Source organism: Prionailurus viverrinus, chromosome A2 (genome assembly GCF_022837055.1).
Source record: "Prionailurus viverrinus isolate Anna chromosome A2, UM_Priviv_1.0, whole genome shotgun sequence".
NCBI lineage: Eukaryota > Metazoa > Chordata > Mammalia > Carnivora > Felidae > Prionailurus > Prionailurus viverrinus.
Window position 1 is genome coordinate 25,485,784 of NC_062562.1, and position 27,940 is coordinate 25,513,723.

At 45.8% G+C, this 27,940-nt stretch overlaps 1 protein-coding gene across 2 annotated transcripts; it reads right to left on the reverse strand.

Moving 5' to 3' along the window:
- Positions 1-4,658: 4,658 nt before the first annotated feature.
- Positions 4,659-27,771, reverse strand: DNASE1L3 (deoxyribonuclease 1 like 3). 2 transcript variants are annotated; one of them, XR_007150492.1, is made up of 9 exons: positions 27,550-27,771; positions 19,429-19,517; positions 15,906-16,004; positions 15,207-15,319; positions 12,397-12,509; positions 9,602-9,759; positions 6,066-6,162; positions 5,592-5,763; positions 4,659-4,837 (listed from the first exon to the last, which is right to left on the reverse strand). XR_007150492.1 is itself a non-coding variant. In XM_047850818.1 (8 exons), exons 1-8 carry the CDS (start codon positions 27,688-27,690, stop codon positions 5,650-5,652), a joined length of 924 nt encoding a protein of 307 aa, XP_047706774.1. In that variant the 5' UTR covers positions 27,691-27,770; the 3' UTR covers positions 5,589-5,649. The 2 variants fall into 2 exon arrangements, 1 of the variants encoding a protein (XP_047706774.1); XM_047850818.1 differs by lacking the exon at positions 4,659-4,837 and having other exon boundaries at positions 5,589-5,763; positions 27,550-27,770.
- Positions 27,772-27,940: the final 169 nt, after the last annotated feature.

Consider the following 27,940-nt stretch of genomic DNA (forward strand, 5'->3'; position numbering starts at 1 on the left):
CTCACTGTTTTCTCTCTCTCCTTCCCTCTCTCTCCCCCTCTCTCTCTCTCTCTCAAAAAAATAGGCAGTGGGCTAGATTTGACCTATAGCTTGTCATTTACTGACCCCTGGGTTAAATAAGATATATTACCAAAATTAAGTTTGCTTTTTTACATGTGGCTATTAGATTTCAAATTACATATTGGCTCACATGATATCCCTACGGAACAGGGCTGGTCTAAGCATTTTATGAATATTAACTCTGAAGGATAACTCTTATCCTGAGAGAGGGGTGAGGGGCCGGGAATGTGTGAATTCTGATGACAACCTAAAGAAATCTCCTTGTCCTGGCTCCCCTCCTGCTGAATGTGGAGCCCAAGGGTAGACTGTGTGGCTGCTTCCTGGGGATATCTGAGTCTGTTACCCTGTGTTTAGGGTCCTTTGACTAAGGGAAGTACCCAGCAAGACCACCAGGTGGTGCTGTCTAACCACAGAGCACCCTGGTTGATCTGCTAGAAACCTGCGTTCTATGCTAGGCTCTGCCATTCCTTTGTTGTGTGGCCTTGGACCTCAATTTCCTCACCTGTAAAATGGGGTTAGACTGGCCTAGTGAAAACCTAAACTTTTAAGACGGACTGACCTGAACTAAGTTTTTCACTCCAGCAGAGCCACATTATGACTTTCATGGTCCCTAGGCATTTTGCCTTCATGCATCCCTTCTTCCACAAAAAATATTAAAAAGTATATTTTACAACTATGTTGGTATAAATACAAATATATTAATATTATGTATTAAAGTTTTTACTTCAACCTAAAATTTTATCTTATTCCTTCTTCTGAAAGAAAACATTTCCATGGCCCTCAAAAGTATTATGAACCCTGGGGAGCCTGGGTGGGTTGGTCAGTTAAGTGACTGACTCTTGATTTCGGCTGAGGTCATGATCTCACTCACGGTTCATGAGTTCGACCCCCACATCGGGCTCCATGCTGGCAGTGCAGAGCCTGCTTGGGATTCTCTGTCTCCCTCTCTCTCTGCCCCTCTTGTGCTCGCTCTCTCTCTCTCTCTCCAAATAAGTAAAATAAACTTTAAAAAATTATTATTATTTTTTTAATTTTTTTTTCAACGTTTATTTATTTTTGCGACAGAGAGAGACAGAGCATGAACGGGGGAGGGGCAGAGAGAGAGGGAGACACAGAATCGGAAACAGGCTCCAGGCTCTGAGCCATCAGCCCAGAGCCTGACGCGGGGCTCGAACTCACCGACCGCGAGATCGTGACCTGGCTGAAGTCGGACACTTAGCCGACTGCGCCACCCAGGCGCCCCTAAAAAATTATTTTAAAAAATGTATTACAAACCCTAGGCTCTGTGCCTACTGTGCCTCATGGAAGAGTCATGCTGGACTCCAGTACTTACCGGCTATGTGACCATGGGCAGTTGTTTAACTTCTCTGGGCCTCAGTTTCCTCATTTATAAAATGGAGATGACAACAGACCCCACCTTTTTGGTGCCATGGTTGGAATTTAGTGAGAGAGTGCATGGCATGACTTCTTAGAGCAAGCCCTAGCCAATGGTAGTAGCTATTATTATTATTATTATCTTCTTTAAGGATATTTTCTTTTTTTGATGTTTATTTATTTTTGAGAGAAAGAGAGAAAGCAAGCAGGAGAGGGTCAGGGAGAGAGGGAGACCCAGAATCTGAAGCAGACTCCAGGCTCTGAGCTGTCAGCACAGAGCCCAATGTGGGGCTCGAACCCATGAGCCATGAGATCATGACCCAAGCCAAAATCAGACTCTTAACTGACTAAACCACCCAGGTGCCCCAAGGATATTTTCTAACCTCCATGAAACTGTTAAAATATCTCAGGGGTGCCTGGGTGGCTCAGTCGGTTGGGTGTCTGACTTCGGCTCAGGTTATGATCTCACAGTTCTTGAATTGGAGCCCCACGTCGGGCTCTGTGCTGACAGCTCTGAGCCTGGAGCCTGCTTTGGATTCTGTGTGTGTGTGTCTCTCTCTCTCTGCCCCTAACCCACTTGCATTCTGTCTCTGTCTCTGTCAAAAATAAATAAACACTAAAAACATTTTAATATCTCAAAATATGTCAAAAAAATAAAATGAAACTTCAGGATATTTGATGGGGGAAGTTTAAGAGTTTCCTAGAGAAGAGTGTATCAGCAGAAGGAGTTTTTGCAAATGATAAACATAGATTTTTGTCCTGCCATTGGCGAACTCATGAAATAGGAACATGGACTTGTACCAATCAGCTGGAATCTGGGCCAGCTGGAGAATATTTGCAAGCCCATGTTCCTACCTCATGAGCAGATAACTTGGGAAAAGTGTGTGTGTGTGTGTGTGTGTGTGTGTGTGTGTGTCTGCAGCATTCATCTCAGAGAAATGAGATTTTCATGGAGATTTGAAGGCTATGAAAGCCTTAGGCCTATGGAGACAGGGACATTGTGTTTGCAGGAAAGAGGGGCAAAGAGGGGAGGGGAGCTTTAGGCTGAGAAACATTATGTATAAAGGTCTGGGGCAGGACGGTGGAGGGCAAATTCAAGCAACCACGGTGAGGTTTACCTTTCTTTAGCTGATTTTTAAAAATTTTTTTTCAAATGTTTATTTCTATTGATAGAGTGTGCCAGTGTGATCAGGGGAGGGGCAGAGAGAGAAGGAGAGAGAGAATCCCAAGCAGGCTCTGCACTGTCAGCACAGAGCCTGATGCAAGGCTCCATCTTACCAACCATGAGATCATGACCTGAGCAGAAATCAAGTCGGACACTTAACTGACTGAGCCACCCAGGTGCCCCTCTTTAACTGAATTTTAGTTCTAGTATCCCTGGTGCCATCCCATTTTATATCCTTCAAACATTGTTTGAGAAACGTGAATGCACTAGGAAGCACTGTCAATTTTTTAATCCCCGATTTGTACCAGCAAAAATCACTCCCTAACTTTGTAAGTTAGGTGTTGCCATCTGGAAGTGTTTCTAAAAGAAAAATTACAACAATCGTACTACCCAATGTCTACTACTTTTGGTTCAAAAAGTATTTTCTTTTAAGGATAATTATGTGAAGACTATTGCCTTCTTCTCCAAGATGGCACAGTAGTGCCCTCTGAGTTTAATTAATGACACAAAAACTCTGTCTCCTTTTATTTTCCTGGTTTGACAACCGTCCTTATACTTCCTTCTCCAGCCCAAGGGAAAGATATGAGCCAGGGCTGCTGAACTGAAGAAACTCCCTCCACCTTCTGGCCCCCAGCCCACAGAGACAGGATGAAGAGCATGAAAGAAATGCTGCTGTGTTTGAGGCAGGAAGGGGATGTTGATAAGAAAGAGAAAATAACAGGAATGGAAGAGGGGCATCTCAATTTCTCAAGACTCACTTGCTGAAATACTGTTTGTGATCAAAGATAAAGAAATGGAACCTTGGTCTGATTCCTCATATAGCAAAAATTCAAAGTAATTAAATGAGAGACATATGTACCCAAAGACTTAAAGTGAGCCACCCTTTGATGGAGCAAGTCCTGCTAATAAAAATACAGCCTCCACTTGTCAAGGGCTTGCTAAGTGTGAGGCACACATTCAGTGTTTTACATTCATTATCTTACTGAAACTTCACCTCTGAGGTTGATCACATCAGGGGACTGAAGGCAAGTGGCCTGCTCAGCATCCCAGAGCTCATAGGTGGTACAGATTATGGCTCCACAGTGAGCCTATCCCCTCCTCATGTTACCCTCTTCTCACTAAGCAGGGCCAGGAGAGTGAGTTTAAGATCTGGTTTCTCAATAACTAATGAAAGAAAAGTCTTATCCTCAGGTCTTCTGGGAGCCTCTCAAAAATGCAGGCTTTTGGGCCCCACCCCAGACCTTCTGAGACAGCCTCTGGGGGCCTGGAGCCTAGGCATCAGCATGGCGACAGGTCCCCTGGGATTCTGGGACACACCAGTTTCGAACCCTCTGGATAAAGCCAAAGCTGAAAGGTTGTGTACCACCAAGGTGTGCCTTCCTTCCCCTAAAAGGCACAAGAGTTCCTTGCCCCAGTCAGGCCAGGTGACCCAAAGGGATGGGAGCATGTCTGTGGCCCTGTTAAGTTGTGACCAGTAAGAAGCCCCACTCTGCCTCCTCTTGCCGGGCAGAGTGGCCCCAGAGCCAGCAGGTGCCCGTGGCTCCAGTAAGCTGCTCCAATGCAGAGACAGAAGGATGTCCTGTCACAAAGGAGGTCACAGGGTGGGAAGGACCAGCCGGAGCTGTGGACAGGACAGTGGTTGGTCTGGTCCACCTTCCCCTGCCTCCCCCACTGAGCACAGGGCTCTTGTCCCAGCCATGCCGCTGGCCTCTGGAATGAAAGGATGGTCATCTCCTCCAGAGTAAGCTCATTTGGGAATTGCCTGCTTGACCATTTGGGACCTTGGAGATTGGATGTCTTCCTGGGTCAGTGAGCCCTGCTCACAAGAGGAGGTGACAGGAACTTTACAACCTTACCACCTTCCCCCCCCATTCCAACGAAATTTGGGGGAAAATGGTTTTCCCATATAAGCAGAACACTTTTGATTTAATTCCGTCAGTCAGAAGCAACCAAATTTCAAAACTCAGGCTTATGGTCTCTTTTTCTTATATCAAAAGTCACATTGTCTCTGATACGTTAAGGAAAATCAGCGAGAAGTAGGACCATGCATAATATACTCTATATTTCAAGGTTACATATGGTGCTTATTTATGCATAGAGTCTCTTGGAAGGGTGCATAAACTGGTAAGAGGGGTTGCTTCTGAGACAGGAACCGAGTGGGTGAGGTCCCGGGGCAGCATTTCTTGTCTCTGCTTATTCTTTGGTACTGCTCGTATATTTAGCCATGTTCAGGTACCACTTGAACAAAAGAAGCAATGTAAGGGAAAGCGAAGTGAAACAAACAAGAATGGTCACCATGGATACAGGCAAAATGGTGCTGGCAGGACTCCTCTGTAACTCTTTGGTTGCAGAATGATAACAAAACCCTGAGCCTCTGCCAGCCAACTGGCCTACTCAAAGCCCAGGAGGAGGGAGGCTTGGGGCCATGCAGGGAAGGGGCAGTCCTGCTGGACACAGAGTGCAAGATGGGATGAAGGTGAGGCTGACGTGTTACGTTTTTGGGCATCCAAAAACTCTGGGCTCTCTCCAGATGGTGGTGGGAGCCCCCGCAGGGTATTGAAACAGGGCTGGGAATGCAAGTGGGCTGTGGTCAGAATGGAATTTCAAAGGATGGCACTGGTGGTTACTGGGCTTGCTGAGTTGGAGGACAATTTGGAGGCAGGGAGGCCAGGTGGGATGGCCTTCATTCTTCATCCCCGTGAGACACGATCACCATCCTGACCTCGAACAGGAGGGGACAGATTCCTCAAACAGATAATTGCTCAAATCCTAGGGTACAGTTGGGGCCTTGGCCTTTCTCAGGACGTGAAGCCTGTCCTTTTGGACTGCAAAATCCCCCAGTTTCCTTTTAGGTAAGTCAGGGGAGGTAGGAGCCCAAGAAGGGTAAGAGAAGACTGTCCTCCCAATTTTACTCAAGTCAGATTAAATTCAAGTTGAAAAATGAAAGCAGTTGGACCAGACTTGTTTCCTGAGTGCAGACAGAAGTTCATACCTGTTAAAGCTGTTTTATTTAGAAGCAAGAAATGGTTAATAAAATGAAATTCTTGTATCTAGGAGCGACGGGTCTTTTTCTTCCTTGGAGAGATAGATTTTTTGTTGGTGGTGGAGACCCTTGAAGATTGTAGTTTAAATTCAACTGGAAAGTGGTCGCTGACATCCAAGGCCTATAAAGAGAAAAAGGAGATAAATTTGGGGATTAGGAGACTCTCATTTTAGTGCTGAACAAATTCAGGTTCAAAGTGGGAAGACAAAAGGCCTAAAGTCACCCAACAGAACACACACTGGTGAGCATCATCCCTGGACCAGCTCAATCAGAAATTGAGACAGGTCTTCAAGTCACAGAATCATGGGCTTTGAGACTCAAGGTCCAATGGCCCAGTGTTGTGTCTCCAGTGGTGGCCTCAAAGGGTGACACCAACTCATCTTCCCAGGACAGTGGCACAGAAAGACAAGATGGCAGCTGTACCTCCTCTTTGGTCAACCCATAAGCTTTCTGGAAGTCAAAGGTTCTGTTTGATCCGTGAACAACAAAGCTGATGATCTCTTGTCCTCGAAGCACGATCCTGGAGAAGGGGAGGGAAGACAGTCACATTAATCCACCTTGTTGATTTCTGAGACCAACCAAATTTCCTGTTTGACGTCTGGAATGGACTGAGCAGCCTGGCTCTTCCGAGTGATGTTCAAAGTGCAGACCTGGTGACCCTTAGGACAATGCCTCAGACTGGGAAATGGGACCAAGCCCTGCCGTGGCCCCATAGGCTCCAAAACAGTGTTTCCCTGTGTGGGCAGTTAGCCCTGATGGTGGAGGAGAAGATTATAAATGATACGTGGACACCACACCACGTACCGATGACTTGCATAGTGAGAATATTTTTCCCTTCACAGTTATTTTTCACTTTTGTTGATTTGATTATAGAGAAAGGTACTGGCTTATCTTTAATAACCCCCTAAGCTCCCATTTTGACCAAGACTGAGCAGGCTGGAGTCACCAAGCATTCTGCAAGCGAGAGAACTAAGGCAGAATTTAACATGGTTTGATTTTCACAGGGCTTATTGTTAGCTATTTTCAATTTACGACAGAGGATATTGTTTCTCACCTTAACATGAAATTTCCTTTAAAAATTAATTTATTTCATTAAAAATGAATGGACTTAAAGACAAATACAGACAAAAACCATAGTATGGTTGCTTTGCGGTGATAACAAACACCGGGAACACGGTAGCTAAATGAGTCTGGGAAACATGGACTCTAATGTATCTCAGGTGGAGTGATGAGTTGGGGTCTGCATGGCTCCAACCCACTGACTGAACAAGGACAAGGTGAGTCAAACTGCCAGTTCATGCCTCTCCACCAAGCTTTCCCTGATTCCGACCTGTGACTTGGTTTCCTGTGTTTGCTACCATACCACCGGGGTTAACTTTGAATTCAGTCCCCAAGTGAACTCTTCACCTTCGGCTGGAGATTTCTTAGAGCCATCCTTCAGACCCAGAGAGTAGAGAGCAACATCGTTAAGACCCCCGTTTCTGACTCCTACATATGTGTGCAGGCCATTGAAGTCTTTCCCGAGGTGTGGCACAGGCCAGCTCTTGACATCTTTTGTGTCCAGCAGCAGAGCACAGCTCATGGGAGGTGTTCAATAAATATCTGAACACGGAACGAAGACTGGAATTGAGACCATTTCATTTTACTCTCCTTGTTAGAAATTTATATGCCTTTTTAAAAAACCCTAAGGGGCGCCTGGGTGGCGCAGTCGGTTAAGCGTCCGACTTCAGCCAGGTCACGATCTTGCGGTCCATGAGTTCTAGCCCCGCGTCGGGCTCTGGGCTGATGGCTCAGAGCCTGGAGCCTGCTTCCGATTCTGTGTCTCCCTCTCTCTCTGCCCCTCCCCCGTTCATTCTCTGTCTCTCTCTGTCCCAAAAATAAATTAAAAAACGTTGAAAAAAATTAAAAAAAAAACCCTAAAAGATATATGCTTGTACGGAAAACATAGAAAATTCAGAGCGGCAAAATGAGAAATTAAAAAAAAAAAGCACATGTAATCCTGCCATCCTTTGGCATATATGTGTATAAAACTGAGGTTCTTTCAGTAAACATCTTTTTTTAACCTGTTCCCCCACCCCACCCAATCTTACGTGAACATCTTTCCCTGTGATTCACTGTTCTCTGCTTCATTATTTTCAATCACCTCCCTCTTGTTGGTCAGGGGTGCAGAAGGTTCTTCACCTGCCCACGGTCAATGCACAACTGCATGTGAGTAGGCAGGTGGGTGAACAGGCTGGTGGCTGAACAGGCTGGCGGGTGAGTGGCCTACTCCAACCAGCTTTGTTGGCAACTGGTCAAAGTGAGAGAGAGGAGGCAGGCACCTGCGAGCTCGGCCTCTTGTAACCCTCCTGCCTTGATTCCGCTTTCCCCAGTGCTAGGGCTGTTTCCACTCTTGAGAGCTTGAGCAGTGACTTCTGCAAAGGACACACCAGCCCTGAAAGCTCCGAGAGGAACAAAGGAGGTCATGGATGGAAATGAAAGCCAGACCTCAAAACTAGAGAAGTGAGAACAGCTGTCTTCTGGCAGAAGCCGTCTCCTGCTTCCTCGGAGGCAGGCTGAGCTCTGGGAACTGCGGTCACAGCGGATTTCCCAGCCTGCGGTCTCTGCTGTGGGTGGGGAGATCATGAACATGCACACAATTCAAGTGCCTTCCCACCTCTCAGTTTAAGAAACAAAAGTGAGAGCTGATTGAAATTCCCCAGGGAGATGTTACACCTGTGAGAGAATGTTATCATTTACTTTTTTTTTTTTTTCATTCAATCTCTACACCCAGTATGGGGCTTGAACTCACACCCCGGGATCAAGAGCCGCGTGCTCTACTCACTGAGCCAACTGGAAGCCCCGAGAATGCTATTATTTACAGGTATGTGTTTGCATTTAGGAATATGTAACAAAAGTTTTTTTTTAAATTTCTTTTTTAACATTTTATTTATTTTTGAGAGACTGAGCACAAGCAGGGGAGGGGCAGAGAAAAGACAGAGACAGAATCTGAAGCAGGCTCCAGGCTCCGAGCTGTTAGTACAGAGCCTGATGCGGGGCTCGAACCCACAAACTGTGAGATCATGACCTGAACCCACGAACCTGTGAGATCATGACCTGAACCAAAGTCAGAGGGTTAACTGACTGAGCCACCCAGGCACCCCTGTAGCAAAAGTTTTATAAAAGTAAGTACCCTGGGTGCCTGGGTGACTCAGTCGGTTAAGCCTCTGACTTTGACTCATGATCTCACAGCTCATAAGTTTGAGCCCCGCTCCAGGTGAGCCCTGCTTCTCTCTCTCTCTCTCCCTCTCCCTCTCCCTCTCTCACTTGTACCCTCTCTCTCAAAAAAAAAAAAAAAAAAAAAAAAAGTAAATACCTTTTTACTTACTCGTCTCATTTTTAGTTTTACCCTGAGGAATTCATAAATATATGCAGAAAGTACATGTATAGAATGTTCACTTCAGCAGTGCTTCTACCAGGAAACTCTTGGTAATAACCTAAGCCCAATGACAGAGGATTTGAGTGAATGCATTGTGGTATGTCTTTGTGATGAAATAATTAACAGCCGGTGAATGTATGGAATGCTTACCATATGCCAGGCATTGTGTGAGAAGACATATACTACTTCATCTAATCCTCATCGTGGCTCCATGAATGAGGCATGACTACAATCTCCATTTTACAGATGAGGAAGCAAAGACACAGACATATGCACAGATACATGAAATGGTAGAGGCAGGATTTGAATCCAGACCTGTCTGTCACCAAAGCCTGCACTAGCCACAGTTAAGCTGCAATGCTCAGGGCTCCCGGACACGGCCATGCAGTTTGCACACTGCACAAGTACCCAATGGCCGGGCCTGAAGTCTAATTGACTCAGCGCTGCAAGCCAGGTTCTTCCTCCACCCAGAGCAAGGCACCTTTCCTGATGCATACCAAGCACTGGATGGGCTAGCTGGAGTCAGGCAGGTGCCTCCTACCTGTCATATGCACAGTTGGTGCTCTCCTTGACTGTGGTGTCCTCTTGGTCCCCTATCAGCCAAACAAACCCGGGGTCAGTCCTCAAGCGGATATTCTTCCAGGCCTTCTTGGGCACATAGCTACAGCCAGCATTGAAGTCACCCATGAAAATGAAATTCTGAAAGACATTATTTGGAACCGTCACCTTGTATGTATTATTGCCAATGCTTTTGCTCAGAACTGCTAGCAATGGCCCCACCTCCCATACTCATCAAACAACGAGGTCTGTTATGGCTAAATTGTGCCCTCCCCCCACCCCTACAAATTCGTATGTTGAAGTCCCAACACACGATACCTTAGAATGTGACTGTATCTGGAGAAAGGCCTTCAAAGAGGTGACTAAGGTAAAATGAGGTTATAGGGGTGGCCCCTAATCCAATATGGCCGGTGTCCTCATAAAAAGAGATTGGGACACAGAGAGACATGGACGGAAGACCATGGACAGAAGCCTCAGGAGAAACCAACCCTGTTGACACCTTGACCTTAGACATCCAGCTTCTAGGGCTGTGAGGGTATACATTTCTGTTGTTTAAGTCACCCAGTCTTTGGCTGCACTTGGCAAAGTAATATAAGGTCTTTTTCTTTCTTTTTTTTTTTTTTTTAGAGTTTAAAACTGAGTCACAGTTTTGATGAGTATTTGTCAGGGGAGAACATACAAGGGAAGGTGTTCTCACTGGGAAGGAGGATGTTTGCTATGGTCCTTCCCTCCTGTTCTTAGTCACTGTGTCCCTCTAATTCAGCTTGCGGAGTTAGGTGGGGATCAAAGAATCCAGCTCATTTATCTCCCTCAAATCTCTCTGGCTCAAACTACCGTAGAGGATAAACATATGGATGTATCAACGCCTTTTGTTTCCGAGCAGGACAGATGAATTTGGGTGGCTAACTTGACACCTTTGGCACCCTGCTTTTCTGTCCTATTGTTTGGAAGTTGGGAACTCACTCCTGTGGAAATTCTGTCTACTGAGGAAGTAGGAAGAGCCTGAAAGGAAGGAGGTGACAGAGTGAGTTGTCCACCCCTGCCCCGAGGCCACCAGCAGCACCTCCTGTCTTAGAAGTGTTTTTCCCTTCAGAGCTCTTGGAACAGAATTTTAATATTCCTCAATCCAGAGGAAGCGTCAGATTTCCTTGCTGGTGCTGTTGTTTGGGGCTGTTGCTGACTTTAGAGTTTTCTTCAAAAACATTTTATTTTGACCTCAGAGACCAGGGTTTTCCCTGAGATTGATGGGCGCGGCCGAGGTCAGAATGTCATCCTTAACCCGAGTGACCACCAGCTCCTATTGTTATAGGCATGATTTGCTGAGCATGTACCGCCTGTCAGGCCAAGCATTAGATGTTTCATAAAGTTTAAATTAAATCTCACAATAAACACTAGAAGGTAGAAGGGAAACAGGATAGAGGGATAAAGTGACCAGTTCTAGGCCACTCAACTTATTGGCTCAAGTGGTAAAGTCAAGAATTAAATCCTGATCTGTCTCACTGAAAGGCTCTCAGCACAAGACGGCCCTCTTGTTCACTCTTGTGCCACCGATGTCTCCCTAGTGCCTGACATGTAATGGATGCTCAGTAAATTCTTGTTGTGTGAATGAATGAATTCAGAATTTTAGGAATGAATGAGTCTTTCTCTTGTCTTGCTTTTTACAAATATGCAATGAATTACACACCTGGTGCTCTCCATGTCCTAGCTCTGTGTCCACACTTTCCTTGACTCATTTTGCAGTTTGAACAGTGGAACTGAGGAGGGGGGAAGGGGAGGTCACTGGAGTCACATCCCAAAAGGAGGAAAGAGGAATGAGGAAGAGCCCTCTGGAACACTTCCATATTTGCCAAGAGCTTTCACAGGCCCTCATAGCCACAGCGGGTGACATCCCCATTTTCCAGATGAGGCCGAGACAGATGGTGGATGTATTCCCTTTCTGTGAGAATAGCACCCCTTGATTATTTGGGAAACTACTTTCCTCCTTCACCCCAGTCTGTGAGACTGGGCTGAAGCTCACACTGATTTAACAAATCAGAGCTTCTTAATCAGAGCTGATCGCAGTGGTTGGTTCAGGGATGGATGAATGACCCAATCAGGGCCAATGGGACCCAATCCTGAGAAACTTATTGTATTGTGACACGGAAAATCTGTCTCAGACCACTGGGTCTTGAAGCTGCTGGTGGCCATCTTCCCTTCCCAAGGGTGGAGCCCACCCAGAGGAAAGGAAGGCAAAGAGATGGAAAGAAACAGACAAGCCAAGCCCTGATTACCTTGTCTGAGCCCTGGATCCAGCTATGCCTGAACTACTTCTGGACATTTTAGTCACATAAACCAATAAATTGCTCTTCCTTTCATGAACCAATTTGAGAGTCATCACCTGCAGTGAAGGACTCTTGATCCCTCTGTGTCTCACTGTTCTCATTGCAGAGTGAGAATGAGAAAGGTAGTTACTTCATGGGGTTATTGGGAGGATTAAATCAACCTGTGCATTTTCAGCCTCAGTGTGGCCTGGCAATAGCTATTCACCCAGTGATTTTGGGCAGCCATTATTAGGGGAGCAGTGTACAAATTGCTGAGACTCACGTGGACAGTACCCAGACAAATTTAGCAAGAAGGGTATTTAAGGCAGAGGTAAGGCCTAAAATGAGGCTCTAAAATAGTGGGGGTCTGCACAGGTCCTGCCCCACCCCCCACCCTCCTGGGGAGTCCCTCATCCCTCCCCAGAACCACATTCTGCCTCTGCTAGACAGGAATTCAACAGACACAGAGGGTCATCACCTCCGCCTTCCAGCGATGTTTCATATCCGTGTAGACATCAGCCAGCTCATCAATCTCTTTAACGGAGGTCTCAGGGGTGGTGTGCAGGGGGACAATCACAAAGTCCTTGACAACTGAGGAACAGGAAAGAGGCGGAGGTCACACACTTCCCTGAACAGAGGAAGGTTCCATGAACACTGCTGAAGGGAAACAGACTGTCCCCCTAGAAGGCCCAGCCTGCATTGTCTGGGTCCCCTCATTTCTAGAGGGTCCAGCCGGTGGCTGAGATGTGACTGTTCTTAGGATGATTAGGCCGGCATTTTCAGTACATGAAAGCCTCTTTTCTCCCACTCACCTGCAGAGCTAAGAGAAAGCCAGTAGACAGTACTGCTTGCTGGTATTGTGGGTGTTTTTATTTTCTCATTTTTTGAAAAATTATATTCTCTACTTTTTAAAAACTAATAAGTCAAGCCTGTTTGGCTTTTGTACTAAAGAAAAAAGTTTTTTCTAATTAAAAAAAAAAAAGGAGGCTTGTTAGTTTATGCTTCTTTTGTAATCAGGAAAAAAAAAACCCAAACATTATTTAAAAAAGAAAGTGGCCTTTTGTGAAATATCTGAAAACCTCCCCCCACCAGGAGGGACAGAGGGAGCCTTGGAACTGAGCCTCGCCCACCTGGCAATGGAGCTGTTGTGCTCTGAATGCCTCTTCCCCCGGCTTTCCCTTGTCCTGTGCCTGGGTCCCCAGGCCTACTCGGGACCTAGGGGCTGTTGGGAATCACTGCTCAGGTCACACAATGGAAAGTCAGGACTCAGAGCCTTCAGCCTGTCTCCAGGACCCTGCACTTACCCACCAGCCTTATTTCTCACTCTTCTCAGGCCTCCGCTCCACCCCCCATCCTCTCTCTGGTCTCCCTACACATCCCAACTCCTTTCCACCTCTGAGCTTACTGGCACCTCCCCTCAGAATGGCCCTTTCCCCAGTCTTCTGTGACTGGCTTCATCAGGTCACAACCCAATGTCACCTAAATTGGGTTGGTCCCTCACCCCACTATGGAATGCACCCTGCTTTTATTTCCTTCATGCCCTGAGATTACTTGTTGTGCTTCTGAGTTTGGCCCACTGGAACCTGAATTCTGTCTTGCTCACCCTCTTGGCTCCAGCACCTAGCACAGCACCTGGCACATGGGAGATGCTCAAAACTGTTTGTTGATTGAATACATGAATAAATGAATGAGTAAATGAATAAAAGGGAAAAAAGATAGATGAATGGCTAACTCTATCTTTAATCTCAAATACAGGGGACATAATGTTTCCTTGTACAAGATAGAAAATTCCAAACAGGAGGGCGCCTGGGTGGCTCAGTCGGTTAAGCGTCCAACTCTTGGTCTCAGCTCAGGCCATGATCTCATGGTTTGTGAGTTCAAGCCCTGCGTTGGGCTCTGCGCTGCCAGCACAGAGCAGAGCCTGCTTGGGATTCTGTCTCTAGGTCTCTCTGCCTTCCCCATCCATGCCCCTCCCCCTCGCTCTCTCAAAATAAATAAATTAAAAAAAATCCTAAACAGGGCATGGCTTGAAGAGCCATCCTAGGGGAGGAGAGATAGAGAAGGGTGAAAAGGTGGAGGCCCAAGACAAACAGGTTTGTTTAGCAATGTTTAGCTGTGTGTAGCTGAAGACTCTCTCGGAGAAGAAACAATCACTTGGGGCGGGGGGCAGGGTGCTCTCCAAACACTGCTCTGGTCAGCTAAGTGTGAATTGTGTGCACGATTAAGCTATTACACATGCTCTCTGACGTGCATTTCTGTCCTAAATAGCCCCCAGATCCTTCTCTTCTTCTGCTGGAAATTCCTCCACCTTTCTTCCATGTTGGTTTTCCTGAAGTACTAATTAGCCAGGGTGGGAATAGTTAACTTCGTCGTTCAGGGTGTTTATATTTGTGTAGTATAAATTTGGGGGTACATGCTCACATACATTTATTTATTTGGTCATTATCTGTCTTGCCTACTACAACATAACTTCACTAGGGCAGGGGCTTTGTCTGCCTTGGTCAGTGCCTGGAACAGACCATGGCACGTCGTAGGTACTGAAAAGATATTGGATTCTACATAGCTTCAATCTGCAAATCAAATTAATTCTTGACTTTCCATTTCAAGATGCACTGTGGTTAAGAGTATGTGCTCCCAAGATAGTGGCTTGGGTTACAGCCCTGTTCATTCATGTCAAGAGCTGCTGGGTGACCTTGGACAAGTGACTCCACCTATTTGAACCTTGGCTTCTTCAAATGTAAAAGTGGAGACAATCCTAGGTCTTAACCTGCAGGGTGTTGCAAAGTTGCAGGAACCTGGCACTAATCAGGGATCAATACTTGTTAGTGGCTTATATAAGTGTAGTTGTTGTCAAAGTTAAGGGAGCAATCATTTGGATTTCCCCTCTATACCCAGTCCTTGGAGGACTTTGCATGTCATTACTAGAGGCAGAGGGAGACTTTAGTTTGGGGTTCATTTCTCCTGGCCACCACTGCGATTTTTCAGAATGAAGCTATACTTGACTGAGACTGAAGAATTGCAGTAAATAATTTCCATCAGCCTAACTGCTCCAACAAGAGTGGAGTTACCACTGACTTCAGGTGCATTCTAAGGGAGGAGGTCTTGGCATTCTGAGAAGCCAGGCTGCATCCCTAACACTCAGGTATCAGACGTTCTCAATGGCCATCTCAAGTCTGATGCCTCCCTAACAATGCTGCGTAAACCCTGGGACCCCAGCTCACATCTGGGGCTATTGTCCATTCATGGGATCACAGGGAGGTTATTCACTACTGGCGCCTTGGGTCTCACCGGTGTAGGGTGACTGGAACCAGACCACAAAGGGTTCCCTGGAAAATACATCTGTGTCTCCAGCCTGATAGTCATGGTAGAGGTAGCGTTTCTTCACAGACAGTAGCTTTTCCCTAGGGGAGAAAAAATAAGAAGCACTTCCAGCTGAGTCAGTTGACATCTTCATTCAAGAAGCAGAGACATGGCTTCATTAGCCCCCCAGGCAGGCTCTTGCCCTGCAAGGGATCTTTCACCCGAGAACAAGGCTCCATCTACTCTTCTCCATGGCCACCCTTTGAAAGCTGGAGATCTGAGCAGTACCACTTATCTGGGGCACCCACAAGTTAATGTTCAGACTTAGAACAAATTACTGTAGGAAGAAGACAAAACTCTGAAGTTTCAGAGACAGCCATGCTGGGCAACTCAGGTTTCCATCCCTGGGCCAGGACTTGATGAGGGAGGATAAAGAACTCCTGACCCTCCTGACCAGGCAGTCACTGACTCAACCAACAAATTAGGTGTTAGGAAGCTGCTTGTACTCTTTAGTTTGAAGAGGTAACGCTTTGCTTCAGAGTCAATTTGACAGCAATTATTTTGATCAATATTGAGAACTGGTTAGAGGTCAACATTTGGTTTTGAAGAAAAGATAAGCATTTTGATTCAATTCACAGTCATCATTTATAAGTGAACCGCATTCCAGGAAGCATAGGCTATACTCACTTGTAGAGAAAGGCATACTGCTCTTTATATGTGTTTCTTCCAAGGCGAGAGCTAATCACATAGTTGTACGTTATGCCTTTTCTTGAATTTCTTGAATTTCTAAAATGCAGAGATTTTACATTATGCATCTTAAAAAATAAACATCCCCCTATTGCATGTTCCCCTAGCTTCACTCTGTATCCATATCACCAATGGCATCATGGAGAAGGGTTACCGTTCATCATAACCTTGGGGTCTAATAAGAAGGGCCACCATTGACTGGGAATGTGACATCTTCCAGGATCTTGACAGCCATTAACTCTTACCCTTAGAAGATGGGTACTGTTGTTACCCACCTTGTATAGTTTGCAGGTGCAGAGCTGGGATTTGAACTCAGATCCTACATACTCCAAATCCACACCCTTTGCCCTGCACCTGTGGGACATTATTGAGACCATAGAAGCTTCAGGCCAGAATCTGCTCCATATCTCACTCTGGCTCATGGCTGGGGCTGACCTCATACTTCCTGGTGGAGGAAACCTTATCAGGTCACCTTGTCCATGCACTACTGCTGAACATTTATCATATGCAGAATTCCTAGTAACGTTTTCATTGGACATTCACTCCTGCTCTGAAAACCCTCAAGCATTTTCTCACAAGTCCTAGAACTATGATTTCAGACCAGCTATTGTTTATGTTCTGGGGGCTGGCGATACAGATGTGAAGTCCCATTACCTCTATCCCTCATTTACACCAGGGAAACTTGACTTTCCATGTGTTTGCCAAACCTGCTGATAACTCACCCTGGGCAGCACCTGGCATGGTCTAACCCATTTGCCTGCAGAAAGATCTAGGGCATGTCTAAGCTATAGCATATTCTCAGGTTTAGTAGCAGAAGGAGCATTTAGGGCCCAACCTAGGCCCTACAGAAATTCCTAGGACTTTAGGTACATATTCTTTTTTTTTTCTTTTAAGTTTATCTATCTTAAGAGAGAGAGAAAGAGAGAGAGAATCCTAAGCAGGCTCCTCAGTGTCAGTGCAGAGCCCAACTCGGGGCTTGATCCCACGAACCATGAGATCATGACCTGAACCGAAATCAAGAGTCAGACGTTTCACCAACTGAACCATCAAGGTGCCACTAGATACATATTCTAAGGCAGGTCTGGCTACTGGGGCCTGAGGAATGTGGACGTTGGATTCCACTGGGCTTCCAGTTTGGGAAAGTTGGCCTTGTTCTGAATCTAGCCTGCCAAATTTGGGGTTGGCAAAATGCTTGCCGTGACTCAGCTGTGAGGTGACTAAGGCTCCTGTTGGCTTACGAGGGATAAGGGGACAAACAGACCTGCTTCTGCCTGGAGTCAGTGGCATGGTCTAGGGGGCCTGGGACAACTGAGGCCAGTTGGGGTGGGAAGACTCAATCCAGGCTGGCTGTGGGGAGGGGCATAGAGCCCCTGTCCCCTTGTACTTCTGAAAACTGACCAGAGTCCCTCTAAGGAAAGCTCAGGAGGTTCAGAATAGAGCACCAGCTTTGGAGTCAGAAATGACCCAGGTTCAAAGGTAAGCTCCACGATTTACTGGCTGGGTGAACTTGGGCAAGTCCCTTCTCTCTGTTCCTCAGTTCCCTCAGCTATAAGGGAAACAGTAATAGTACCCACCCCACAAAGCTGTTGTGGGAGTGAATGAAATAGCACACGTAAATTGATTAACTGGATGCCTGGCAGGTAGTTAGGGCACCGATGGCAGCTGTTACACGCGGCCCTCGGGACCATCATTTGCCATCATAATTTGCTTTCTTTTACTAGTAATAGACACCACCAGCCCTGACTGGTCACTGCTACAGACCAGGCACAGCCCAACCACTTATATGCAGGATTTAATCAGCACCACATTCCGGGAAGATGGGTTCCATTACCAGTCCCGTTTTATACACAGGGAAAATGAGGTGCAAAGAGGGTGAGTAACTTGCCCAAAGTCATAGCAGAGTCAAAATCCAAACACAAGTGGTCTGAGTTGAGTGTAGGCGCCTGACCCTTGCACTAAACTCTCTTTTCCATCATCAAAGATCAGATCTGAAAAGAGAAGAGCTGCTGAGGCTGAATGGAGAAGCTCAGCCCAACTCATATTTCCAGATGAGAAAATGAGCCCCGGAGAAGGGGGAACCAGCCCAGGGGACCCTCTGTGTGAAGGAGAGTGTCCAAGATTTCCTCCCAGGCTGAATGAGGCTGGATTGACCATTCATTTATTTAAAAAATAATAATAATAACAGGGGCGCCTGGGTGGCTCAGTTGGTTAAGTGTCCAACTTCGGTTCAAGTCATGATCTCACAGTTCGTAGGTTCGAGCCCCATGTCAGGCTCTGTGCTAACAGCTCAGAGCCTGGAGCCTGCTTCGGATTCTGTGTCTCCCTCTCTCTCTGCCCCTGCCCTGCTTGCACTCTGTCTCTGTCTCTCAAAAAGTGAATAAAAATTAAAAAAAATATTTAAAAAAATAAAAATGTTAAGTTTATTTATTTGTTTTGGGAGAGAGAGAGAGTGCACAGGAGGGGCAGAGAGAGAGGGAGAGAGACAGAGACTCCCAAGCAGGCTTTGCACTGTGACAGTGTGGAACCCAATGCAGGGCTGACACTCACAAACCCGGAGATCATGGTCTAAGCCGAAATCAAGAGTCAGTTGCCCAACCAATCGAGCCACCCCGGTGCCCCTTGACTATGCCTTTTTAACTCACATTGGGATGATTTTCAGGTGGGTGGGTTTGCTGATTATTCTTTGAGAAAGAATATAAATCACAAATATAATCCAACGTAATTTAAAAATATTTGAGGACATTATCTTTTGGGGTTTTTTTTTTTTGAAGTTGTAAAATCAGACTTTTTGTAAGCTATTCAAATCATATAGAAATATATAAAATAAAAAGTAAATATTCTGCATTTCTTCACTGACTGCCTCCACAATGGTCCTCCAATCACACCCACTCCCCTGGCCCAGAAGTAACCACTATTAATGGTTTGGGCACATTCTTCCAGTCTTTCCTCTAGGCTTATGCAAACTCAAACACATGCTTATTCATGTATAGTGTAATGTGATTACTAAAATGGGCTACTCTACCTACGGTTCTGAACCTGTTGTTTTCAATATACTGCAGCCATCTTTCCATGCTGGAATATTTAGCTCTAAGCTATTCTGTAGTGATCATGATTTTTAATGGCTACATCATATTCCAGCCTGCGGGCATACCATAACTTCATATTTGCACTCAACCTTTTTTTTATAACGGTAGTTCTAAGCTCAGCCCCTTGTCTCTTTTGTTTCTCTCTCTGTCCTGGCTCCTCATCTGTTCCCTCTATTTTACTTTATGATATTAAAACTAGCTGGTTGAAAGTTCTCAGGACTTTGGCTAATGGAGTTGGAAGTGTGGGCAGTGTTGGTCATGTGACTTGGTAGTCAGGGTGAGTGCTGGCTTTCACCCTTGGTTCAATTCCTGAGGCTTTTCAGGTGTCCTTGAAGTTGACCTTGAGTCTGCAGAGGGTCCAGGAGCCCCGTCTTTACCCATTTAGTCTGTCCATCAGCATGGGACAGATAATGTTTTTGCTGTCCTTGATTTCCATCAGGAGTATGATATCACAGCGTTTGATGACCTGTGAAGACAGAATTCCCAGGTGTTTCAGGCCATTTACTGCAAGTAATAAAATCTTTTATTGGGCACTTACTATGTTTTAGGTATAGGATTGGTGATTTGTTAAAGTAATGAATTTCATCACTGAAATAAGTGAAGAACTTTGTGAGGCAGGTCGTATTTTGATGTCTATTTTATTTGATTAAAAATTTTATTTTTAGGGGTGCCTGAGTGGCTCAGTCGGTTAAGCATCCAACTTTGGCTCAGGTTGTGATCTCACGGTTCGTGAGTTCAAGCCCTGCGTTGGGCTCTGTGCTGACAGCTCGGAGCCTGGAGCCTGCTTCTGATTCTGTGTCTCCCTCTCTCTCTGCCCCTCCCCTGTTCATGTTCTGTCTCTCTCTGTCTCAAAAATAAAATAAAACATTAAAAATAATTTATTTTTAAGTAATCTCTACACCCAACGTGGAGATCGAACTCACCACTGACTGAGCCACCCAGGAGCCCCCCCCCCCCACCTTTTAATGTTTATTTCTTTTCAGTTATGTCTGTTTTTTTTTTTTTAACATTTTTTTTTTCAACGTTTATTTACTTTTCGGACAGAGAGAGACAGAGCATGAACGGGGGAGGGGCAGAGAGAGAGGGAGACACAGAATCGGAAACAGACTCCAGGCTCTGAGCCATCAGCCCAGAGCCCGACGCGGGGCTCGAACTCCTGGACCGCAAGATCGTGACCTGGCTGAAGTCGGACGCTTAACCGACTGCGCCACCCAGGCGCCCCAGTTATGTCTGTTTTAAAGATGAGGAGCCTGGGGCTCCAGGAAAGCCGAGTAAACTATCCAAAGTCACTCAGCTAGAAAATGGCCAAGGCAGAATGCAAATCTAGGCAATCTGAATCCAGAGCCTATGATCACGTGTCCTATATCTTGGTTTTTTTTTTTTGCGTGAATAATCACCATAATAATAATAATAATAATAAATATTTCTTAAGCTCTTAGTACGTGAGAGGTGCCAGTATGGATATGGGTCTCCCCAGTTCACCTGGCAACAAAATCATAATAATAAAAACTACAAGGGCTAACATTTATTGTGAGCCTACCATAAGCCTCACCAACACTGTGAGAGAACTGTGATTATTGGCTCACTAACCTCAGGAGAAAACCAGGCTCAGAGTGTTTGAGTGGAAAGTTTGAAGTCACACAGCCAGTATAGATGGTAGAGTCAGGATTTGAATTCAGGTTCTTGTGACTACAAAGCCTACCATGCTGTTAAAACATCAGGGAGAGCTGGGTCCTGCCACTGAGCCAGCTTGCTGATTTAGTCACTGGTCTCTGTCAGACCTTTCTGGAAGGCACTTTAAAGTATGTATCAAAAGTCTTGGAGTGGGGCGCCTGGGTGGCTCGGTCGGTTAAGCGGCTGACTTCGGCTCAGGTCATGATCTCACGGTCCGTGAGTTTGAGCCCCGAGTCAGGCTCTGTGCTGACAGCTCAGAGCCTGGAGCCTGTTTCAGATTCTGTGTCTCCCTCTCTGTCTGCCCCTCCCCTGTTCATGCTCTGTCTCTCTCTGTCTCAAAAATAAATAAAACGCTAAAAAAAATTAAAAAAAAAAAAGTCTTGGAGTATGTACTTACTCTTTGGCCTAGTTTTCCCCCTTTGAGGAAGGTCTTCTATTATAAAGAAATATCTACTACTTCTCTGCACCTCAGTTTCTTCATCTATAAATTGGAATGATGACAGTTATTCCCTCACAAGGTTGCTGGAGGATTAAATGGGTCCTTAGAACAGTGCTAGGCATTTGGAGCCACACACGAAATTATTATTGCTATTATTATTACTTGTACAGATCAAAGAGGAAGAGGCATTGCAATAGCACAACAAAAACTTGGAAACAACCTAAGTATCCCCAAATAGAAAAGCATTAAATGAAAGATGTTGTAAACATGGCATAGGACATTATGTAGCATTAAAAGTCATGTTTTGAAAGAATATTAACAACATGTGAAATACTTCCAATATAAAAGCAGAATACAAAACTGGTGATATAGGGCAGTCTCCATGCTGCAAAACAGATGCAGTTTTTAATTTTTTTTAACATTTATTTATTTTTGAGAGACAGAGAGAGACACAGTATGAACGGGGGAGGGCAGAGAGAGAGGGAGACACAGAATCCGAAGCCGGCTCACAGCTGACAGCTGTGAACACATGTTCAAGCCCACGAACCATGAGATCATGACCTGAGCTGAAGTTGGACACTTAACCAACTGAGCCACCCAGGCACCCCCAGATGCAGTTTTATGTATTTATTTTTGCATAGAAAAATGCCCATAAAATGCCCTAAATGCCAATAGCTCTTATCTTCAAGTGATAGGGTAACAGCTGATATTTTTTTTCTTCTTTATATGCTTCTATATGTTCAAAGTAGTCCATAATTACCATTTTTAACTGAATAAAATTAAGTTAGAAATTAAAATTTTTTAAGTTAAAAAATGATACCTTTCTAGTTTTAAAAAATTAAAGTGTTTTTAAAAAAAGGAAACTGTGGGGCGCCTGGGTGGCTCAGTCGGTTAAGCGTCCGACTTCAGCTCAGGTCACGATCTTGCGGTCCGTGAGTTTGAGCCCCGCGTCGGGCTCTGGGCTGATGGCTCAGAGCCTGGAGCCTGCTTCCGATTCTGTGTCTCCCTCTTTCACTTCCCCTCCGCCGTTCATGCTCTGTCTCTCTCTGTCTCAAAAATAAATAAACTTAAAAAAATATATTATTTAAAAAAAGGAAACTGCTTGAGGATAAAGTAATTATGGGAGAGGAGATGATGGCCAATATTTATTAAGATATGACAGATGAGGGGCTCCTGGGTGGCTCAGTCAGTTAAGTGCCTAACTCTTGATTTCGGCTCAGGTCATGATCTCACAGCTCATGGGACTGAGCCCTGCTTCAAGCTCCACACCGAGCTACTCCACACCAAGCATGGAGCCTGCTTGGGATTCTCTTTCTCTGCCCCACCCCCCAAGGGCCCCCTCGCGCATGCTCTCTATCCCTCTCTCTCTGCCCCGCCCCTGCACCCACACTCTCTCTTTCTCAAAAAAAAAAAAAAAAAAAAAGTAACAGGTGAGAGTCTATTTAACATAAGTTAAATAAATTGTCTTACATAAAGTGCCTCATGTGGTGCCTGGCTTTATAAGTGTTAGCTCTTGTCATCAACTCATTAAATTTTTATAATAGTCCTTGGATGTTGGCCGTCTTGTTATCCCCATAGTATAATTGAGGACTCTGCCTCAGTGCAGTTAAGTAATGCGAACACCCTGTGAATGTGAATAATGGGATCATCCACTGCGGAGCCCTGCCTGACCACTATGCTCAACAACGGAGGAGATCCCCACATCCCCTGATTGCTCCTCCTCGGAGACCAAGGTCCCTTTTGAACGTAACCCATTGCCGCGGGACAAAAATGGGCCAGAGTTCAGACTCCCTTTCCTGAGCAGAAGGGTTGAGTTTTTATTTTTTCGTTTTGTTTTGTTTTGTTTCTGAGAGAGAGAGAGAGAGAGAGAGCGCACAAGTGTGTGCTTGAGTGGGGGTGAGGGACAGAGAGAGGGAGAGAGAGAGAATCCCAAGCAGGCTCCATGCCTAGCTTGGAGCCCGATCCCATAACTCTGGGATCATGACCTGAGCCGAACTCAAGAGTTGGATACTCAAACAACTGAGCCACCCAGGCGCCCCTGAAAGGTTGAGCTTTTAGAGTCCCTGTTTACAACCTTTTTGCCTCAATAACAAACGCTCTGGAGTCCCACATCTCCTTGATCTTGGCTCAGGTTATGATCTCGAGATTTGTGAGATTGAGCCCCGCATCAGATTTTACTGACAGCAGAGAGCCTGCTTGGGATTCTCTCCCTCTCTTTACTCCTCTCTCTCAAGATAAATAAACTTAAAACAATAATTTTGTTATAATTTTCTAATTATAAAAATAATGTTGCTTATTGTAGAAAATTTGGAAAATGTAGAAGACTATAAAAAATCACCTGATGACCTGTAAAGCCACCACTCAGACACTTCTCATGTGATTTCTATACTTATACATATTTACAAAATGGCATCAGAATAACTAGCCCGTTAGTTGAAAATATAGGCATCGAATCAAATGGCCTTGGATTCATGTCTTGACTCTATCGCTCACCAGCTGTGTGATCTTGAGCAAGTCACGAATGTTCCTTGAACCGCCAGATTCCTTATCTGTAAACTGGGACAGTACCCTCCTTATGGGGTTGCCATAGAGATTAAAGGACATGATGGAAATAATACATTCAGTCTAGTCCCTGGCACAGAAAAGACGCTCAGCAAACAGTGGCAATATTTATTACACGGTTTGGGTCTTTTTTTTTTTTTATATATCTCACATGGCATTGTGAGCATTTTCCTCAGTTTTCAAATCCACCACTGATGCGTGTTTTCTCTGCACCAATTTCAGGCCAGGAAAAATAGATCCCCCCCCCCCCCCGCCCCCGGGCTCCATCTCCTCAGAATGAGGCTCCAAAGAATGAGGCCCCCAGAAGGCCCTCCCAAACCTGAAACTCAAGATTTTCCTGAGGCTGCTGTTCACAGAGGGAGGGAGTAGGGATTGAGCATGGCCAGTAGTGAGGGGCTCCCAGCAAGTGGTGTGGTGAGTGGGGCTGGGGGGAAGGGAAGGGACACTCTGGAGAACTCTATGAACACTCTGGGGCCAGAGAAGCCTATTAAACCTTTTTTTGTGCCTCTGAACAGGGAGCAACCAGCATGGTGGGGAAAGAGCCCAGAGAGGGTCAGTTAGGCCTGGGTCCAAGCCCTTGTTCTTTTGCTCACTTGCTCCATGACGCCCAGGACAATGTACTCCTCCTCTCTGAATTCTAGTTGTCTCGTCTACAAAATGCAACCAGCGGGGTTGTGAGGCTGAACTTGGATACTGCACGTTAAGGACCCGGCATACAGTAAGCAATCCTGAAATCATAATTATCATGTGCTGTGGGAGACAATGCCTCCCGTGTCCACCATCTTATCCCCAGTGCGTGCCTCAGAGCAGCTGGCACGTGGTCTACCTTCAGCGAGTGTTTGTTGGCTGAACAGACTTCGCTCTTTAAGGACACAAACTGAAGAAGCAGACAGAAGCAGGCAGGGTTTGGCATCTGGAAAACTGCCCATGGTGCCAGCCAGCAAACCCAAGATGATGACAGCAGGCCTCCCTCACTCTCCAACCTCCCTGATGAAGGTCATAATGACAACAGCGTGATGAAACTGGGCTCGTCTCTGAAGTGATAAATCCAGTATGGAAGAGAGGAAAACGCACCTCCACGAATATGGTTGGGTCATATGTTTGGACTTGATCCTTCCCCTTAACAGCTATGGAATCCTGGGTAAGTCACTTCTTTCTGAGTCTCTGTTTTCTGGATTACAAAGTGCGGGCAATGCCACCTATGTCATAATAAGAATATAACATTCCTGGGAATACCTAGGTGGTTCAGTCAGTTAAGAATCTGACTTCAGCTCAGGTCATGAGCTCATGGTTCATGGGTTCAAGCCCCACGTTGGGCTCTGTGCTGACAGCTCAGAGCCTGGAGCCTGCTTCAGATTCTGTGTCTCCCTCTGTCTCTGCCCCTCCCCTGATTGTGCTGTCTCTCTCTCAAAAATAAATGAATAAACATAAACATTAAAAAAAAAGGATATAGGGGCGCCTGGGTGGCGCAGTCGGTTAAGCGTCCGACTTCAGCCAGGTCACGATCTCGCAGTCCGTGAGTTCGAGCCCCACGTCGGGCTCTGGGCTGATGGCTCAGAGCCTGGAGCCTGTTTCCGATTCTGTGTCTCCCTCTCTCTCTGCCCCTCCCCCGTTCATGCTCTGTCTCTCTCTGTCCCAAAAATAAATAAACGTTGAAAAAAAAAAATTTAAAAAAAAAAAAAAAAAAAGGATATAAAATTCCTGGCCTATAGTAGGTACTTAGACATTAGCCCCTGTAAATATTACTTTCCTGAATGCCTGGGTTTGGGTTTTATTGTTTGTGCTTTCAATGGCTCTGGAGGTATTTGGGGATGGCCTCTGATTACAGGATGGTCTTGCAACAATGGGGAAAGTAAGGAGTCCTTGACAAAGACTTTTCACATGCTTGGTGTTTGGTGTGATGGGCTGTCCATCCATCAACCCTGTAGGACACAGCCACTCAGGGGAGATGCTGAGTATAAGCCCCCAATAATGGAATCACCAAGGAACAAAAGATAGTCTTTTGTTCTCTTAAGACTCTGATGACATTGCCTGGATAGAATAAGTGAGGAAGGTAATGGGAACACAGTCGGTACCCGGGTTCCACGAGCCCTTGTGTGAGGAAGCAGGGAAAATAGTTTCCTCGTATGTCAAAGTTTCCTGTTGAGCCAGGGAGTCTCGGCTCCCACAGGCTTGGCATGGCTCTTCTGGCTGAACAACAATCTCTGGAAGGCGTTGGGTGCTGTCCAAAGGGCAAGGCCAACCAGGGAGAGGACCATGTAAGTAAGAGCAGAGCATGCCAGTCCTTGCTCTAATCCACTTTGTGTATTAATGCCAACAGTGGCAGCTCTGTGTGAGATCACCTGCCCACTCATGGGCTCTACCTTGATTTCTCTAGGCCAACTGGTGCTACAGGTTGTGTAAGGCCCACTTTCAGAAAGGCCCAGGGGCTCAGCGAAGAGAAGGGAATTCCCGGGCTTGCTCACACAGCTGCCTGGTGGGATCTGACCCCAGAGCTCCTGGTGTTCCCACCATACCTTGGTGCCTCCAGGGGTTTCTAAGGTGATAATACCCAGACAGAGCCCTGGGAAAGGTTTCAGCTCCCAGCATCATCAAAAATAAATTAACCTGTAGGGTAAAGAGAGTCAAGCAACTCTAAAGAAATGTGAGCAGCATCTCCAGACATTGGTCATAATACCCACGGGAAGTCTTTTATATATATGTGTGTGTGTGTGTGTGTGTGTATGTATATATATATATATATGTATATATGTATATATGCATATATATGTATATATATGTGTGTGTATACATATATATGTACACACATATATATACATATATATATGTAAGTTTTTTAATGGTTTATTTATTTATTTTTGGAAGAGAGAGAGAACACAAGCAGGGGAGGGGCAGAGAGAGAGGGAGACACAGAATCCGAAGCAGGCTCCAGGCTCAGTGCAGAGCCTGACAGAGGGCTTGAACCCACAAACCATGAGATCATGACCTGAGCCAAAGTCAGACACTTAACTGACTGAGCCACCCAGGCGCCCTGTGCAAGGGAAGTCTTATCTAAGTGGAGAGAAAGATAAGAATTGATAGTTGGGAAAAGGTTGATGGGGTGGGCAGTGAAGAAGGAAGAAGAGAGGGGTGTAGAGAGAAAGAAAGAAAGAAAGAAAGGTGGGAGGGAGAAGGAAGGAACGAAAGAAATAAAGAAAGGAAGGAGAGTAAGAAAGAAAGAGAAAGAAAGAAAGAAAAAGAGAAAGAAAAGAAGAAAGAAAAACGAAAAGCAACAAAACAGAATGAAAAAAAAAAGAAAGAAAGAAAAGAAGAGAGAAAAGAGCTAGCAAAAATCTGTGCTGCATTGATGGGTAAAAAGACCAGGCTGGGCTGGCCTCCCAGCTCCCCTCCACCTACCCACCCACCACCTATAGGAGGTCACTTCACCTTTTGTTGTTCATCTCTTCATGGGGATAAAAATCCTCCTTTTTAAGGGTGATGAAAGGAAATCACGTATTTGCAGTGCCTGACAGGGGCGTTCAGTAACCGGGAGCCAGATGCTGTTTTAGGGGCTTCACACGTGCCAACTCAAGCATTCCCCAAAACCGTCCTACAAGGAGGTACTGGCATTACCCTCACGTTCAGATGATGACATGAAGCCCAGAGAGGTGATGTGGTTACTGGAATTACTGCTGCCATTATTGTGACAAAATGCCAAGGCGGCTGCTACCTTCACCCCAGCAACTAACTTGAGTGGAACATCTCCTGAGTCTCTTAAAGTCTGAACGCATCAGAGAGGGCACGAGGGGGGTCAGGCGCTCTTTCCGACAGGAAAAGTTCTCACCTTCACGATGACATCCATGGCATTCTTGTTTTCCTTCTTGGCTTCCCCAAAGGACCTCACATTAAAGGAGCAGAGCCTCAGGGCCAGGGCACTGCCGGTGGAAAGGAGGAGAAGCAGGAGGAAGGTGGGCGGCTGAGGCATCCTGATGTTCCTCTGGGTTCAGAGAGAGGGCAGCGGTGTCTGGTGTGCGAGCTCTAGGCCACTGCTTCAGGCTCAGCTGACTTATAAAGCCTGCAGATAACAGGAATTACTGGATTCCTTGTTGCTACTTTCACTTCTCTGAGGAACTGAAGATCATGGGTTTCATTCCCCAAGGAAATGGAGAAAAGGGGCTAGTCTTTGAGGAGCCCCTGTTTTTGTCACTCTGGTGAGGAAATCGGCCTGTGTAATT